The following is an 18,383-nucleotide window of genomic DNA, read 5'->3' as shown; positions in this document are numbered from 1 at the left end:
AAGTCAGAAGTTTACATACACCTTAGCCAAATACATTTAAACTAGGTTTTTCACAATTCTTGAAATTTAATCCTAGTAAATATTCCCTGTTTTAGGGCAGTTAGGATCACCACTTTATTTTAGGAAGGTGAAATGGCAGAAAAATAGTAGAGAGAATGATTTATTTCAGCTTTTATTTCTTTCATCACATTCCCAGTGGGTCAGAAGTTTGCATACCAAATACTAATTCAGTGTAGCATTGCCTTTAAATTGTTTAACTTGTGTCAAACGTTTCGTGTAGCCTTCCACAACCTTCCCACAATCATTTTGGCCGATTCCTCCTGACAGAGCTTGTGTAACTGAGTCAGGTTTGTAGGCCTCCTTGCTCGCACACAATTTTTCAGTTCTGCCCACACATTTTCTATAGGTTTGAGGTTAGGGCTTTGTGATGGCCACTCCAATACATTGACTTTGTTGTCCTTAAGCCATTTTGCCACAACTTTGGAAGTATGCTTGGGGTCATTGTTCATTTGGAAGACCCATTTGCGACCAATCTTTAACTTCCTGACTGATGTCTTGAGATGTTGCTTCAATATATCCACATAATTTTCCTCCCTCATGATGCCATCTATTTTGTGAAGTGCACCAGTCCTTCCTGCAGCAAAGCACCCCCACAACATGATGGTGCCACCACCGTGCTTCACGGTTCAGATGGTGTTCTTCGGCTTGCAAGCATCCCCCTTTTTCCTCCAAACATAACGATGGTCATTATGGCCAAACAGTTCTATTTTTGTTTCATCAGACCAGAGGACATTTCTCCAAAAAGTACGATCTTTGTCCCCGTGTGTAGTTGCAAACCGCTTCTTCCTTGCTGAGCGGCCTTTCAGGTTATGTCGATATAGGACTCGTTTACTGTGGATATAGATAATTTTGTTCCTGTTTCCTCCAGCATCTAAACAAGGTCCTTTGCTGTTGTTCTGGGATTGATTTGCACTTTTTGCACCAAAGTATGTTCATCTCTAGGAGACAGAATGCATCTCCTTCCTGAGTGGTATGATGGCTGCTTGATCCCATGTTGTTTATACTTGCATACTATTGTTTGTACAGATGAACATGGTACCTTCAGGCGTTTGGAAATTGCTCCCAAGGATGAACCAGACTTGTGGAGGTCTACAATTTATTTTCTGAGATTTGGGCTGATTTCTTTTGATTTTCCCATGTTGTCAAGCAAAGAGGCACTGAGTTTGAAGGTAGGCCTTGAAATACCTCCACAGGTACACCTCCAATTGACTCAAAGTATGTCAATTAGCCTATCAGAAGCTTCTAAAGCCATGACATCATTTTCTGGAATTTTCCAAGCTGTTTAAAGGCACAGTCAACTTAGTGTATGTAAACTTCTGACCCACTGCAATTGTGATTCAGTGAATTAGAAGTGAAATAATCTATCTGTAAACAATTGTTGGAAAAATGACTTGTGTCAGGCACAAAGTAGATGTCCTAACCGACTTGCCAAAACTATAGTTTGTTAACAAGACATTTGTGGGGTGGTTGAAGAACGAGTTTTAATGACTCTAACCTAAGTGTATGTAAACTTCCGACTTCAACTGTATATTTTGAACAACATACAGAATATAGATAGCAGTTCATGAAACATGCCAAAATGGAGGGGATGGGCCATGTGTTTTCTGTATCGTTGGAAACATTTTTCCATTATCACTCTACCCAACGCCTATTAAGACAGCCCTCTCTCCTTCTCTTTCTGTTTTAGAAGAGAATTTGATTGATGTACTGTATAGTCAAGATTTGCTGAAAAAGCAGTAGTCTCTCACAGTACCGAGTGACATAAAACATAAAGACATAAATACTCTTAAGGGATATGCCTGTATCGAGACTTTTGATTGGCCCAGCTGGTCCACCATATAGGCAGACCATATGGATGGATAGACAATAGCATATTGTTTCTATGTCCAAATGGGGATCTGAAATGCAGGCTTCCTGGTGTTCTTGAACCTCACAAAACCTGTGTAAGAGCAGTCTGGTATAAGTAACACTGAACACACCAATTAAATCAGGACACGACACAAGAACAATTGTGTTTTTGCTCTTTTTCCTATCAAATCTCTCTCTCTCTCTCGCTCCCTGTCCTGGCCTCTATACCTTCTGTTCTCCCCCTTTCTTCTCATCCCCCATTTATCTCCATGTTCTTATCTTCCTTTTCTCTCCCTCTTTTCTCCTCTGCCATGTTTCTCTCCACTCTGTGTCTGACCTACTTTTTCAGATTGCTGCAGTGCTCTCCCCCTCTATAACATGCATAAACACACACACACACACACAGAGAGCTTTTGTTCTCAATCATCTCCACCTGCCGTCCCCCATCCCATGGAACTAGGAGGTACCAGTGCGGGACCTGCACACAGCGTTACTGCATTGGCTAAGGACCATACACACAGCACAGCAGAGAGTTTCAGCTGTGGTTGTTAATTTGATGGTGTTGGTGGTAGTGAGTATGGTGGAGGCAAGATTTTCTTCTCGTAGGACAACACATGTTTTTCTGATTCGGAGATGATGATGGTGGTGGTAGTGATGGTGATGATAGTTAGTAATACTACTCAAAGTACTGCTAGTCATAGCACTTTACGGTCACCATCATATTCATGTGTATGGAAAACATTATACAGTAGATGGTTTTACCATCAAGGTATGCTAGCCTTACCTGAGAGGCATTTACCTTCTCTGTTTGTTTGTCTCTTTCAGTCTCTCTCTACTACTCTCTCTAACACACACATGCACACAGTAGACTTGGGTACACATAGCAACAAAAAAAGCCTAACACAGTAAAATGGGTAGAAAATCTGATCTTGTATGTAGGCTGTACAGGGGGGCAGACGAGAGGGAGGGAGTGGGGGGACCAGTTGATGTAACAACCACATGCAGGGAATGACAGGAGAACATGAGAGGGGGGTTAGGAGGATATCAATGGAATAGAGGAAAACAAAGGACAAAAACATGACCAAAAGATATATGGATGTGTTACCAGAGGACAAGACCGGACAATCTGAACATCCTCTCGTGCCTGTATTACTTAAGTCGGGCAGGACGTGTTAGTTGAAGGCTAGGCTAGGCATTTGTCCAGAGCTAGCATAGGCTAGGCTAGGCATTTGTCCAGAGCTAGCATAGGCTAGGCTAGGCATTTGTCCAGAGCTAGCATAGGTTGGGCTAGGCATTTGCACAGGGCTAGGTTAGGCTAGTTATTAGGCTAGTGGTAAAAAACAACAACATGCAACACCAGGGAAGACAGGAAAAGATGGAGGTAGATTAAAAAAGACCTATCTTTAACCAAAAACGGCTGACCAAATTCCTAACATTTTTTGAAAGGTAATGGGGTCTATTACAATATACGTAAATCCTATAGTAGTAACGTATGCCTTTAATATATTTTAAATCATAAAAAAAAGGTCAAACAATGGTTAGCATACAATGCAACCACCTGCATATGTTTATAGTAATACCCTACTGTACTGCATATGTCATATACACTAAGGTGAGATTTAAACATTCTAAAAGCTACGCTTTTATCAGTCGAGTTTAGAAAAGTGGTGTAAAACTTACCCTGCCATAATAGTAGCTTTATAAACTATAACACTCATACATGTATAATAGTATGCGTTATTTCCTCAATGATAAAAATGCAGATCTGTACACCAGATCAAAAGATAAAAGCATCACACCAGTCCGGATGTGATTACATGCACATCCGGACTGAAGTCGGAAGATTACATACACCTTAGCCAAATACATTTAAACTCAGTTTTTCACAATTTCTGACATTTAATCCTAGTAAATATTCCTTGTCTAAGGTCAATTAGGATCACCACTTTATTTTAATGTCAGAATAATAGTAGAGATGTCAGAATAATAGTAGAGAGAATGATTTATTTCAGCTTTTATTTCTTTCATCACATTCCCAGTGGGTCAGAAGTTTACATACACTCAATTAGTATTCGGTAGCATTGCCTTTAAATTGTTTAACTTGGGTCAAACGTTTCGGGTAGCCTTCCACAAGCTTCCCACAATAAGTTGGGTGAATTCTGGCCCATTCCTCCTGACAGAGCTGGTGTAACTGAGTCAAGTTTGTAGGCCTCCTTGCTCGCACACGCTTTTTCAGTTCTGCCCACAAATTTTCTACAGGATTGAGGTCAGAGCTTTGTGATGGCCACTCCAATACCTTGACTTGGTTGTCCTTAAGCCATTTTGCCACAACTTTGGAAGTATGAGTTTGAGTATGAGTTTGAAGGTAGGCCTTGAATTGAAATACATCCACATGTACACCTCCAATTGACTCAAATGATGTCAATTAGCCTATCAGGAGCTTCTAAAGCCAAGCTGTTTAAAGGCACAGTCAACTTAGTGTATGTAAACTTCTGACCCACTGGAATTGTGATACAGTGAATTAGAAGTGAAATAATCTGTCTGTAAACAATTGTTGGAAAAATGACATGTGTCATGCACAAAGTAGATGACCTAACCGACTTGACAAAACTAAAGTCTGTTAACAAGAAATGTGTGGAGTGGTTGAAAAACGAGTTTTAATGACTCCAACCTAAGTGTATGTAAACTTCCGACTTCAACTGTAACCTGCCTAGTGGTGTGCTGTTTAGTTTTGGCCGCATAAGGGAAAACAAGGGAAAACAATTGACTTTTCAGCTTCAGATAAGAAACGACTGAAGATGTGTTTTGGTGTGACATACAGTATTATAGACCTACTATTCTGCAGTATACGCTATTATCTTCGGTTTTGTTATCTCAAATATGAATGAATCATTGTGATCTCATTGTGATCTTGTGAGACATTGATTCCGCTTTGATTTATCTTTACTAAACGAGTACCATTGTGAGAAGTGATAATCTTCTATTTGTGATAATAATAATAATTGTAACGACTCTCGTCGTTGGTTGAAGGAGAGGAGGACCAAATCGCAGCGTGGTATGTATCCATATTTATTTGAATACTCTTCAATACGAACAAAACAATAAACAGAACGAAACCAACGACGCTACAGTCCTGAACAAGTGAACAATGAAAAAACAATGAACGCACGAACAGGAACAATCACCCACAAACAAACAGTGAAAACAGCCTACCTTAATATGGTTCCCAATCAGAGACAATGACAAACACCTGCCTCTGATTGAGAACCATATTAGGCCAAACAATAAACCCAACATAGAAACACAAAACATAGAATGCCCACCCAGCTCACGTCCTGACCAACTAAACAAAGGAAATAAGGTCTGGAACGTGACAGTACCCCCCCCCCCCCCCCCCGAAGGTGCGGACTCCGGCCGCAAAACCTGAACCTATAGGGGAGGGTCTGGGTGGGCATCTGTCCACGGTTGCGGCTCTGGCGCTGGACGTGGTCCCCACCCCACCATAGTTAATCCCCGCTTCCGTGGCCTCCACTTAACGGCGACCCTCCAAATTAACCCCACTGGACTGATGGGCGCCTCTGGACGGAGGGGCAGCACCGGACTGAGGGGCAGCTCCGGACTGAGGGGCAGCTCCGGACTGAGGGGCAGCTCCGGACTGAGGGGCAGCTCCGGACTGAGGGGCAGCTCCGGACTGAGGGGCAGCTCCGGCCTGAGGGGCAGCACCGGACTGAGGGGCAGCTCCGGACTGAGGGGCAGCTCCGGACTGAGGGGCAGCTCCGGACCGACGGACGGCTCTGGCAGGTCATGGCTGACTGACGGCTCTGGCAGGTCATGGCTGGCTGACGGCTCTGGCCGGTCCTGGCTGACTGACGACTCTGGCCGGTCCTGGCTGACTGACGACTCTGGCAGATCCTGGCTGACTGACGGCTCTGGCAGATCCTGGCTGACTGACGGCTCTGGCGGATCCTGTCTGGCGGGCGGCTCTGGCGGCTCCTGTCTGGCGGGCGCCACTGGCGGCTCCTGTCTGGCGGGCGGCTCTGGCGGCTCCTGTCTGGCGGGCGGCTCTGGCGGCTCCTGTCTGGCGGGCGGCTCTGGCGGCCCCTGTCTGGCGGGCGGCTCTGGCGGCTCCTGTCTGGCGGGCGGCTCTGGCGGCTCCTGTCTGGCGGGCGGCTCTGGCGGCTCCTGTCTTGCGGGCGGCTCTAGCGGCTCCTGACTGACGGACGGCTTTGAAGGCTCAGGACAGACGGGCGGCTTTGAAGGCTCAGGGCAGACGGGCAGCTCAGACGGCGCTGGGCAGACGGGCAGCTCAGACGGCACTGGGCAGACGGGCAGTGCAGGCGGCGCTGGGCAGACGGGCAGCGCAGGCGGCGCTGGGCAGACGGCAGACTCTGGCCTGCTGAGGCGCACAGTAGGCCTGGTGCGTGGTGCCGGAACTGGTGGTACCGGGCTAAGGACACGCACCTCAAGGCTAGTGCGGGGAGCAGCAACAGGACGTACAGGGCTCTGGAGACGCACAGGAGGCTTGGTGCATGGTGCCGGAACTGGTGGTACCGGGCTGGAGACACGCACCACAGGGCGAGTGCGTGGAGGAGGAACAGAGCTCTGGAGACGCACAGGAAGCCTGGTGCGTGGTGTTGGCACTGGTGGTACTGGACTGGGGCGAGGAGGTGGCACCGGATAGACCGGACCGTGGAGGCGTACTGGCTCCCTTGAGCACCGAGCCTGCCCAACCTTACCTGGTTGAATGCTCCCTGTAGCCCGACCAGTGCGGGGAGGTGGAATAACCCGCACTGGGCTGTGCTGGCGAACCGGGGACACCATGCGTAAGGCTGGTGGCACCTGGCTCAATGCTCAATCTAGCCCGGCCGATACGTGGAGCTGGGATGTACCGCACCGGGCTATGCACACATACAGGAGACACCGTGCGCTCTTCCGCATAACACGGTGTCTGCCCGTACTCTCGCTCTCCATGGTAAGCCCGGGAAGTTGGCGCAGGTCTCCTACCTGACTTCGCCACACACCCCTTTAGCCCCCCCCCTCCCCCCAATACATTTTTTGGGCTGTCTCTCGGGCTTCCTACCGCTTCGCCGTGCTGCCTCCATTCGCCGGTATCCCTCCGCACATTGCTCCATAGAATCCCAGGCGGGCTCCGGTACTCTCCCTGGGTCGACCGACCACCTGTCTATTTCCTCCCAAGTAGTGTAACCCAGATCCTCATTCTGCTGCCGAGCTAGCTCCTCAAAACGCCGCCTCTCTGCTTTCGCTGCCTCCAGCTCTGCCTTAGGGCGCCGATATTCCCCTGGCTGTGCCCAGGGTCCTCTCCCGTCTAGGATTTCCTCCCACGTCCAGGAGTCTTGACATCGCTGCTGATGCTGCCGCTGCTGCCCGTTACCACGCTGCTTGGTCCGAGTTTGGTGGGTGATTCTGTAACGACTCTCGTCGTTGGTTGAAGGAGAGGAGGACCAAATCGCAGCGTGGTATGTATCCATATTTATTTGAATACTCTTCAATACGAACAAAACAATAAATAGAACGAAACCAACGACGCTACAGTCCTGAACAAGTGAACAATGAAAAAACAATGAACGCACGAACAGGAACAATCACCCACAAACAAACAGTGAAAACAGCCTACCTTAATATGGTTCCCAATCAGAGACAATGACAAACACCTGCCTCTGATTGAGAACCAGATTAGGCCAAACAATAAACCCAACATAGAAACACAAAACATAGAATGCCCACCCAGCTCACGTCCTGACCAACTAAACAAAGACTAAACAAAGGAAATAAGGTCAGGAACGTGACAATAATAAGCAATGAATAGGACAGAACTTGATGAGGATTATTTTAAGAGGTTTGAGCACCCTTTGAATCGTGGTCCTGAAAGGACAACACCGTAACCAAGTGGTCACGTATCGTTCTCGGGTTAGACTGCGCAAGAGGGGGTCCGTGGAGTTTCATCAACATCGTGGCAGACGTGGTGAATTTGGATCCTAGATCTCGTTGGTGTGATGAGAAGGTTAATGCGGTGGATCAGTTTGTCTGCATATGCAATACAGATGGTACGTTTCTGAAAACTAAGCAGTAGAGCGAGTTCAAGTGCATCGTACATGAGCCCCAAGTCCATAACAAACTGTTTTGAGGACAGCCGTTTTAGCAACTCTTTGGTAGATCATTTTGTCTGTGGCTGTTCTTGTAACATCGGATTTGAACCGCTCAAAATGGTCACACCTCCAAACGACGGGCCTCTGTACACACGCCTACAGTTATTCATCATTTGCACCCCGCCAGAGAGAGAGAGAAGACATGGAAGAAACCACAATTTACATACCTACAGGCTGCTACAGCCGACATTTTCATGGAATTTTAGTAGCAATTCAATCATTTATTTTGAATTTAGCAGAATACATCTCCCAGAAATATTTTTTTTCAGCTCTGTATATTCTGCACCGCTCCCCCGCGCTACGGCATCACTATATCCTGGCTGAAACTATCTCACGGGATAAAGCATCTGAGTGAGCTGTCTTAATATACTGCACGTATCACATGTATCTGATGCTGTCTGGACAAATAGAGTATGCCGTACTCATTTTGTCCAGACAGCACCAGTTACATGGGATACACATACTGAGACAAAGGGGGCTATTTCGCTCACTCGGATGCTTAATCTGAGATTGATGGATCTTTCTGCCGGCGCGCATCTTGGTCTAATATATTATCAATATTTAAATATTTTATTTTGACTGGCAAGGAGGTATGGTATGGTAGGGCGGGCCAGGCCCCCTAAGGCCCGCCATAACGCCGGCCTGGGTGGGGCTGTGTTCACGCTCACCAATAGATCTTGGCTGGTATGATGAATACAGTCAACAAGCTACCCTCTGATTTATATAACACAGATTAACATGCTTTAACACACAGACCATCATCAGTAAAATATAGACAACCACCATGGAGATGGATATGGGTGTAATGATGAGATGCAGGCAGGTTAGGTTGCACACATGCACATATGAAACAAAGATGTATGGTGTTGTACAGAATAGTTTACCATACAATGTATATGTTTTAGTTACTGAAATATAGTTATTACAGTGTAATAACTGGATATCAAATCAAAGTGTATTTGTTACGTGCGCCGAATACAACAGGTGTAGACCTTACAGTGAAATGCTTACTTACAGGCTCTAACCAATAGTGCAAAAAAGGTGTTAGGTGAACAATAGGTAAGTAAAGAAATAAAACAACAGTAAAAAGACAGGCTATATACAGTAGCGAGGCTTTAAAAGTAGCGAGGCTACATACAGACACCGGTTAGTCAGGCTGATTGAGGTAGTATGTACATGTGAGGCACATAGATATAATATAGATATAATAACAGTCAACTGCAAAACAAGGTTAAGGTTACTTTATATCCATTTGTCAGAAATGCTAGGTGCATCAGTGTAGCTCTGTCCACATATCCACTACCCTCTGAGTCTACCAGTGCATGGTCAACAAACACACACACTCTCACGCGCATACACACACAATGAGACATATGTAGATCCATAAGTTCAAGCATGTCACCCATATGTCCCGGTTCAAGAAACCCTGGACTTAGTGGTGATGGTCGGGAATCGATCCCATTCGTGTAGTCTCCGCCATCAGCGAGAGCACCCAATAGAGGCACTTCCTGTTACACTACATTAAAGCCAATGCGGCCACAGGAAAAGATCAGGTGACCCAATCCAGATGACAGCTTTGCACATGCTTTGGCATTCTCTCAACCAGCTTCATGAGGTAATCACCTGGAATGCATTTTAATGAACAGGTGTGCCTTGTTTAAAGTTAATTTGTGGAATCTCTTTCCTTCTTAATGCGTTTGAGCTATTCAGTTGTGTTGTGACAAGGTAGGGGTCATATACAGAAGATCGCCCTATTTGGTAAAAGACCAAGTCCATGTTGTAGCAAGAACAGTTCAAATAAGCAAAGAGAAATGACAGTCCATCATTACTTTAAGACATGAAGGTCAGTCAATCCGGAACATTTCAAGAACTTTGAAAGTTTCTTCAAGTGCAGTAGCATTAACCATCAAACGCTATGATGAAACTGGCTCTCATGACGACCGCCACAGGACAGGAAGACCCAGAGTTACCTCTGCTGCAGAGGATAAGCTCATTAGAGTTACCAGCCTCAGAAATCGACAATTAACTGCAACTCACATTGCAGCCCAAATAAATGACACATCTCAACGTTTCAGAGGAGACTGAGTGAATCACGCCTTCATGGTCAAATTTCTGCAAAGAAACAACTACTAAAGGACACTTACAACAAGAAGAGACTTGCTTGGGCCAAGAAACACAAGCAATGGTGGAAATCTGTCCTTTGGACTGATAAGTCCACATTTTTTATGTTTGTTCCAAACGCCGTGTCTTTGTGATACGCAGAGTAGGTGAACGGATGATCTCCTCATGTTTGGTTCACACCGTGAAGCATGGAGGAGGAGGTGTGATGATGTGGGGGTGCTTTGCTGGTGACACTGTCAGCGATTTATTTAGAATTCAAGGCACACTTAACCAGCATGGCTATCACAGCATTCTGCAGCGATACGCCATCCCATCTGGTTTGCGCTTAGTAGGACTATCATTTGTTTTTCAACAGGACAATAACCCAACACTTCTCCAGGCTGTGTAAGGGCTATTTGACCAAGAAGGAGAGTGATGGAGTGCTGCATCAGATGGCCTGGCCTCCACAATCACCCAACCTCAACCTAATGTCACGCCCTGATCTGTTTCACCTGTCCTTATGCTTGTCTCCACCCCCCTCCAGGTGTCGCCCATCTTCCGCACTTATCCCCTGGGTATTTATACCTGTGTTTTCTGTCTGTCTGTGCCAGTTTGTCTTGTTTGTTCAAGCCCACCAGCGTTTTGTGTCTCTTCTCCTGCTTTGTCCAGTCTCTCTTTTCTCACCCTCCTGGTTTTGACCCCTGCCTGTCCTGACTCAGAGCCCGCCTGCCTGACCACTCTGCCTGCCACTGACCCTGAGCCTTTCTGCTGTCCTGTACCTTGGCCCCACTACTCTGGATTATCGACCCCAGCCTACCATGACCTGTCATTTGCCTGCCCCTGTTGTTACAATAAACATTGTTACTTCTACACAGTCTGCACCTGGGTCTTACCTGAAACCCAATTGAGATGGTTTGGGATGAGTTGGACCGCAGAGTGAAGGAAAAGCATGCAACAAGTGCTCAGCATATGTGGGAACTCCTTCAAGACTGTTGGAAAAGCATTCCAGGTGAAGCTGGTTGAGAGAATGCCAAGAGTGTGCAAAGCTGTCATCAAGGCAAAGGGTTGCTACTTTGAAGAATCTCACATATAAAACATATTTTGTTTTGTTTAACACTTTTAAACAAATCAATGTTATTTTATAGTTTTGATGTCTTCACTATTAAACCCTTGAATGAGTAGGTGTGTCCAAACTTTTGACAGATACTGTATGTTTGCATGTGCAGTACAGATACTTGGATCTCTAATGTTTTTGCTGCAGGTGTCTTTGTGTCTGTTGTGTGCCTGTGTTTGTGTGAGCTACCTGGTTACATGCATTCATACAGAGTGTGTATGTGCCTAAAGAGTAGTGTTTTGCATTGTCATAAAGCCGGAAACGAACTGTACTCAAAATAAATAGGAGTGTATGTTACCATATGCATGAATGTACCGTCTCTATACACAAAGCAAACCATATGGCCAGCTAATTAGGCATTGCGTGCATGTTAATTCCTAAGGGCATGTGTGGATAAAGAACCATAGCCTATTCGATTCAATTATTCAATCCATAATCTTTATCAAAACCCTGTATCCTGGGGAAAATAGGAAATCATTCATCTTGTTACCCTTACAGTATATTATACTATATGTGACTCCTGCACTTTCAAGGATAATCATTCATCAAACAGTGAAAGCCTGTGTACATTCCACTCATCGGCTCTCATTACTATTAACTTGAAATCCAACTGATTCGAATCGAAGGCAGCTTCTAGGAAATGGGTCTGAAAAGAGTGCATGAAGGGGATTTATCATCGCCTAAGATAACTACAAATGAGAATCCCCAAGGACAAATGGAGAAAAACGGAAAGGGGACTTGTTTTATGTTCAAGCTTCGATGTATAAAGCCTAGGATTAAATGAGCGCTCAAAAAATAACATGAAATACAGCGTACCTAGGCGCATCGTAAAACAGGCGAATGAAGAATGTTGGGTAGGTTAGGTAGGCTACGGGAGTGAAACGGAGAAAACATTTCGCTTGGATGCAGGTATGGAACCTCTTGTAGCAGGCTAAATTATGTAACTAATATTAATGTGAAATCATGAATTAAAAAAATATGTGATTAATATCGATGGCAGCACCCTCATAGCGAAATAATATCAACAAGTAGGCTAGCCGATAGTCTGCAATCTGAAATTAAAATAGCAGCCATATAATTTTTCCTATGCTATCACAATGAATTATTCCGTATCCGTGAGTCTATATCTTGCTACTTAACACAAGCAAACTGTCAAGGAAGTCATAGCCTACTTGCTCGATTATGATTGCTTGAATGAAAATCTAGCATTCATTATTCATAACAACTAGGCATATAGGTTTGATCATGGAAAGCTAATGTTAGAAACTTTCAACAACCTATTGTAACTCAGATGTTAGTTGTCACAGTTGAAATGACAAATTGGACATTTAAAGCAATCAATTAAGAAAAAAAGAGTCACTCACCCGGGCATATTTTGAGGAATAAGGGTCTTCAAAAAGGGCCCACATTCTGGGCCGCCAGATTTCCCACCAAGTCTTTTTCCTTCCGTCCTCATGCAAGCACAGTCTTTTCATGTCCCCTTCATGTCCTGGCAGCGCTGGGTCGTCCTCTGCCAACTCCGGTTCGGGATTCTCAAAGCTGTCCAACGCCTCCTCTGCGTCCCTGTGCTGGCGATAATTCATCCAGCAACACGCCTCCACGTCCGTCTCATCGATGCCCCAGAAAGCCAGCTCCTCTTCGAACAGCGGACCGCACACATCGTTCGGACAGTGCAACTTCCCTGTGCGGTAATAGTTGAGGATGAATGAAAAGACGGATGGGTGGCGATCGAAGAAGAACTCGTCGTTTCTGTGGTCGTAATCGAAGTTGCTAAAGGCGTCTGGCTCGGTAAGCCAAGATAAGCGGGTACCGGGCAACGTTTTTAGTGTGCTTCGATAGGTTTCATGTCGCACCCCCCCGCAGTTTATCACGATTTTCTCGCTTTCCGACGGACAAGTCATGTCTGCAGTGTAACATGCTTTGTTGAACGATTTCTTCCCACTCTTGCACCCTTTGAAAGAGGAGACACAGACCGAACTGAGCATAGAGGAACGGAGGGAGCGAGAGGAGGAGAGAAAACGGGGGAGCAGGCGGGAGGAGGAGTCTGCGGGGAGAGAAAGGAATGTCATTTTATATATGGATCAAATATGAACATTCAAATTCCAATGAAGTTAGAGTAACAGTCTACACTACAGTTATGCTATGATTCCTAATGTAAGGTGCATAGAGTGTAGTAAATGACATTGCAGCAGTTGCATAAACTACACGATTTCAGTAGATAAAACAGGTTGGCTGTAAAGTTGGTTTAACAAGGCGGTTCAGACAAGCAATATTCACCAGAAGACTGTGGAGGTGTAGGCCTAGTTCATATTCATTGACTAACATACAGTAATACATTTGTGAAATGTGGGGAATGTCACGTTTGATTTAACAAGGATGATAATGGTTAAGTTATTAAAAATACATGTTGTGTTATGAATGTGCTATAAGCAAAATATCTTCCATGTAATATTTCAGCACCCTGGTGTCATTCGCATTTGACTAGCTACATGTTGTGCCTCCTGCTGCTGTTACTGTAAGATGACGTGTACATGATACCAAAATGATTCAAATTTCTCCCAATTCATTGAAATAGTATCTCTAATTAGGCCACTATCAGACATCAACAGAGCCAACCCCCGCCCCCTCCGCTGCTATCTGCTTGCCTCGGTACCCAATAGGAGAGAGAGAGAGCGGGGGAGTGTGTGTGTGTCACTGGGGAGAGGGACAGCATCTGAGGAATGAGAATGAGCGAAAGGGTGAAAGCAAGAGAGAAAGGGGAAGAGGAATAGCATAACAAATTGGGGATACAACTCGTTCCTTCACATCTCCTTTCGCTCGTCCCTAATGCTTCTCTGATGTAAGGTGGCGGAGCATTCGATGTGTGTGTATTCGTGTGTCTGCATGCGTGTGTGTTTATTGCTTCCCAGGAGTGCAGTGCCCGTACTAATGTTAGATCACCTCAATCAGTCTGCTACAGGCACCATGCTTCCCTCTATCCCTGTATCCCCTACTCCAGTTACATTCAACTAAAGCACGGTTATGTCATGCTGTTCCATAGCTTCTTCTGTATTGTATGTGTGCATGTGTGTGTGTGTGTGTGTGTGTGTGGGGTGGGTGGGGGTGTGTGTGTGTAAGAGAGAGAGGGAGAGAGAGAGAGAGAGAGAGGAGGGGGGAGTAAGAGAGATCATCAATCAGCTTGTTGGTAATCAGAAAGGACAGAAATAATCTAGATCGGGGAAAACAAGTGATGCTCAACAAAGACCTGGGGACAGGACAGATAGAGTGAAAGGAAAAGACAGAGAGAGACAGTGAGAGAGAGAAGACAGAATCCTTCTCTGTGAGGAGGGGAGGAGAGAGTGAATCCAGCATGTTTACGACCTCACCACTATAGACATTTCAATGAACGATAGCAACACAGGCTGTGCACCGATAATGGAGGGGGTGGGGGGAAGAGAGAGAATGGGATGCAGGGAGAGACAGAGAGAGGATGCGAGGCGAGAGAATGAGACAATGAGAGGTAGGGAGAGAGGGAGAGAGGAAGAAACCAGGCAGAGGGAGAGAGAGTGTGTTATAAAAGTTAATGAATTCCACTGCAGTAAAAAGCTGAAGTTATGTGCTTTCTCTCCTTCTCCTCGCTAGATCAGCACATCTCCAATGCTTCTAAAAATGAGGCGTTCTTCATTGCAAAGCCTCTACATGCTGTATACTAATCTCATTTTCTTGCTCTCTCTCTCCCCACCTCGCTCACTCAATCTCATATCCCGCATAAGGGATTCACATTTAATTCAAGGGGAATCTGGACTTCAGTTTCCTCCTCCTCTCACACTCTCTTTCTTTTCTCAGTGTCCCTCTCTCATCCCATCTCTGCACTCCTCTTATCTTTTCCTCCTCTTTTACTTGTGTGTTCTCTTTTTTCCTCACTCTTATTTTCATATCCTTTTTCCCATTTTTACTAATTTCCCCTCAGTTTTTATTTATTTCGCAAAGTAAGCTTCTCTCACTTTGCTCTTTACTTTTTTACCCCCTTTTAATTTTGGGGACTTTTTCTCATCCATTTACATTTAGCTTAATGCATTTTTTTCTCTCTTCAACAACATTGTCAATTTCTTGACTTTACCTTTGTTTACTTTCTCAAATTCACACACAGGCTTTTCAGTCACACAGATCTGAGAACATTACTTAGAAGGATTAGAGACCGACCGCTATTTACATTGACGGCCTAGCCCGGCTAACGCTGGGCCAATTGTGCGCAGAGAAAAAAAATGGGACTCCCAATCCCGGCCAGTTGTGCTACAGCCTGGAATTGAACCAGGGTCTATTGTGAGACGTCTAACACTGAGAAGCAGTGCCTTAGACCGCTGCGCCACTCAGGAGCCCCTAATAAGAAGTAGAAGTAATAGTCGTACAGTAATAGATTAATAGAGTAAGTAAGACAGGATTCCGGTTCCTTAGTCTTGACCGTCAAAGTAAAACTTGGCAATAGTCTTCACTGCAGTACTTCTTTTGCTTGCTCACCAAAAAAATGCCAGGAGCTCTTTGAATTTAGGAACAGCGCAATATCATATCAAAGTGTTTTTTTGTGTTTACTGCGTTTCTTGCAGTTGGAAATTAGCTATTTCAAATGACGATGTAAATATATAGGACATTTGAAAGAGAAAATAAGATCTAATCAAAGGTCAGCTTAGAACTGAGGGTGATTCCCTCAGAGTAGCACTTGTACAATTTTTATAAGTAAACCAAGATGGAAATGACAAGTTGTGGTCTAATTGGGACAAATGAGCCAGTGGGCAGAACAAGCAAGGAGGTGGGCAGAGCCAAGTACGTGCTAGCGATATCCTGTTGGCGCATTCTACTATACACCTGCATATTTCTGTTAGGGAATACCTACTCTGTTAGATGCACACGTGCAATAACTCAAGTCGCCTTTGCACTCCTAAACAGCGCAATTTTAAAAAACTTTTGCAAAGGGTGAAGTCTGCCAAACTTAGTCCGTTCTGTTCGGAACAGAAAACTGTATTGAGATTAAATGTTTAATTGATGAGAAGATTTGCAGAATGTCGGCCAAAATCCATCTCGTTCCATCTTCTCCCACTGCCCGCCAGTGGACTTCCTCTCACTACCATATTTGGTAGTGAGTGGAAACACCAAGCGGATGCTTCACATTTATACATCCAGTGAAATATCTGGCTCATTGTTCTATCTGTGCTTGTACTGTTGAGCGATCAGATTTCAGCACCATCGACAGCAGCACTGCTTATGCATGGGATGGGATAGTGTCTCTACTGCACCCAAACTCCTAGGGTGCAAAATAGAGAATCTTAAACTATCCGCATGGAATAGATAGATCAATGAATGTATTGTTGAGGGATCACATTTCAGAACCATGGACAGCAGCCACTGCTTTTTTTGTTGTTGTTGCAATACATGGGACAGGATAGAGGTTTTAGTCGAGTCTAGTGCACCCAAACTTCAAAATGGGAAACAAAGAATCTTGAACTACAGAGTATGTGAGTAGTCCAATGTATTGTTAAGGGATCACATTTCAGCACCATGGAAAGCAGATACTGCTGTTTTCCTATGCATGGGACGGGATAGGGGCTCTAGTCAACTCTCGTGCACTCAAAGTCAAAGGGGGAAACAAACATTTTTAAACTATCTGCATAGATTGACCAATGACTTGTTGAGGGATAGGATTTCAGTACCATGGACAGTAGCGCTGCTGACATTTGCATGGGACGGGATAGAGGCTCTACTGCACCCAAATCCCAAAGGGGAGTATGAATCTTGAACTATATGCGCAGATCAATGTACAGTATTGTTGAGGGATCATATTTTAGCACCATGGACAGCGGCACTGTTTATGCATAGGACGAGATAGGGGTTCTAGTTCTTGCACCCAAAGAATCTTGAACTATTTTCATAGACCAATGTTTACTTTCAATCCCTATTTCTCAAAATGAGGAACTTTTATTAGTTAGCTTACTTTACTCGACTACTTTATGTAGAGTTTTGGTTTATCTGGTCACTATTTGGTCATAATTAATAGCCTACATGAACAGTAACAAATCTTCAACATTAAGACTGCAGATCAATTCTAAACACTATCTAGCCATGATGTTTCTCCGCAATACAACCACATGGTGAGAACATTTAGATTTTATCATTGCAATTAAAGACATTTTACCATTATAGAGAATTAATGACAGAATAGTGTCAAATGTCTAGGTGATGCAGGTAAGGCGGAGTCAGGCGCAGGACACAGAGATGAGTAATAACCGTAACTTTACTCAAAAACAATATTCCACGAAGGAGAAAAATAATCCAGTTCACATAAACGAGACAATTTGACATGAACAAACACGCACAAAACCAAAGGGGAAACCAGAGGGTTAAATAGGGAACAATAATTATGGAATGGAAACCAGGTGTGTACAATGAAGACAAAAAAAAATGAAAATGAAACGTGGATCGGTGGCGTCTAGAAAACCGGTGACGTCGAACACCGCCCGAACAAGGAGAGGGACCAACTTCGGCGGAAGTCGTGACAAATAGAAAGCAGAGAAGACCTATAGACCTTTACAATCAAATCCATATACCTTTCCAATGGAAGTGATGAACTACTTTTAAACATTATAAGTTAATTGCTACTTGAGATAGCTTAAAGCTCATTTTCAAAGGAAAATGTACAGTGCCTTCAGAAACTATTGACTTAGTATTGACTTATTCCACATTTTGTTGTGTTACAGCATTTAACACGGATTAAATTGATTACCCATCTACACACAATACACGTATCTACCCACAGTACCCCATAATGACAAAGTGAAAAGGTTTTGATCAAATGTATTGAAAATGAAATACACAAATAGCTAATTTACATAAGTATTCACACCCCTGAGTCAATACATGTTAGAATCCCCTTGGCAGTGATTACAGCTGTGAGTTGTTCTAGATCTCTAGGAGCGTTGCACACTGGGATTGTACAATAATTGCACATTATTATACAAAAAATATTCAATGGTTGTTGATCATTGCTAGACAGACATTTTCAAGTCTTGCATTATATTTTCAAGCAGATTTAAGATATTAAAAAGTCATTGGTGATTTTTCTA

General features: G+C 44.4%; 1 protein-coding gene across 2 annotated transcripts in view; it reads right to left on the bottom strand.

Moving 5' to 3' along the window:
* LOC139541964 (voltage-gated potassium channel KCNC1-like) overlaps positions 1–13,742 on the bottom strand; it is a 49,575-nt gene extending 35,833 nt beyond the window's left edge. For both annotated transcript variants that reach the window (XM_071346902.1, XM_071346904.1), the window contains exon 1: positions 12,654–13,742. In XM_071346902.1, the coding sequence (XP_071203003.1) occupies positions 12,654–13,358 (705 nt within the window). In that variant the 5' untranslated portion in view covers positions 13,359–13,742. The remainder of the gene's footprint in view (positions 1–12,653) is intronic.
* Between the last annotated feature and the right edge of the window lie 4,641 nt (positions 13,743–18,383).

The sequence above is a fragment of the Salvelinus alpinus genome, chromosome 17, assembly GCF_045679555.1.
Source record: "Salvelinus alpinus chromosome 17, SLU_Salpinus.1, whole genome shotgun sequence".
In the NCBI taxonomy this organism is placed as follows: Eukaryota; Metazoa; Chordata; class Actinopteri; order Salmoniformes; family Salmonidae; genus Salvelinus; species Salvelinus alpinus.
Note: the sequence above shows the minus strand (reverse complement) of the source record. Positions and strands in the feature narration are given on the sequence as shown.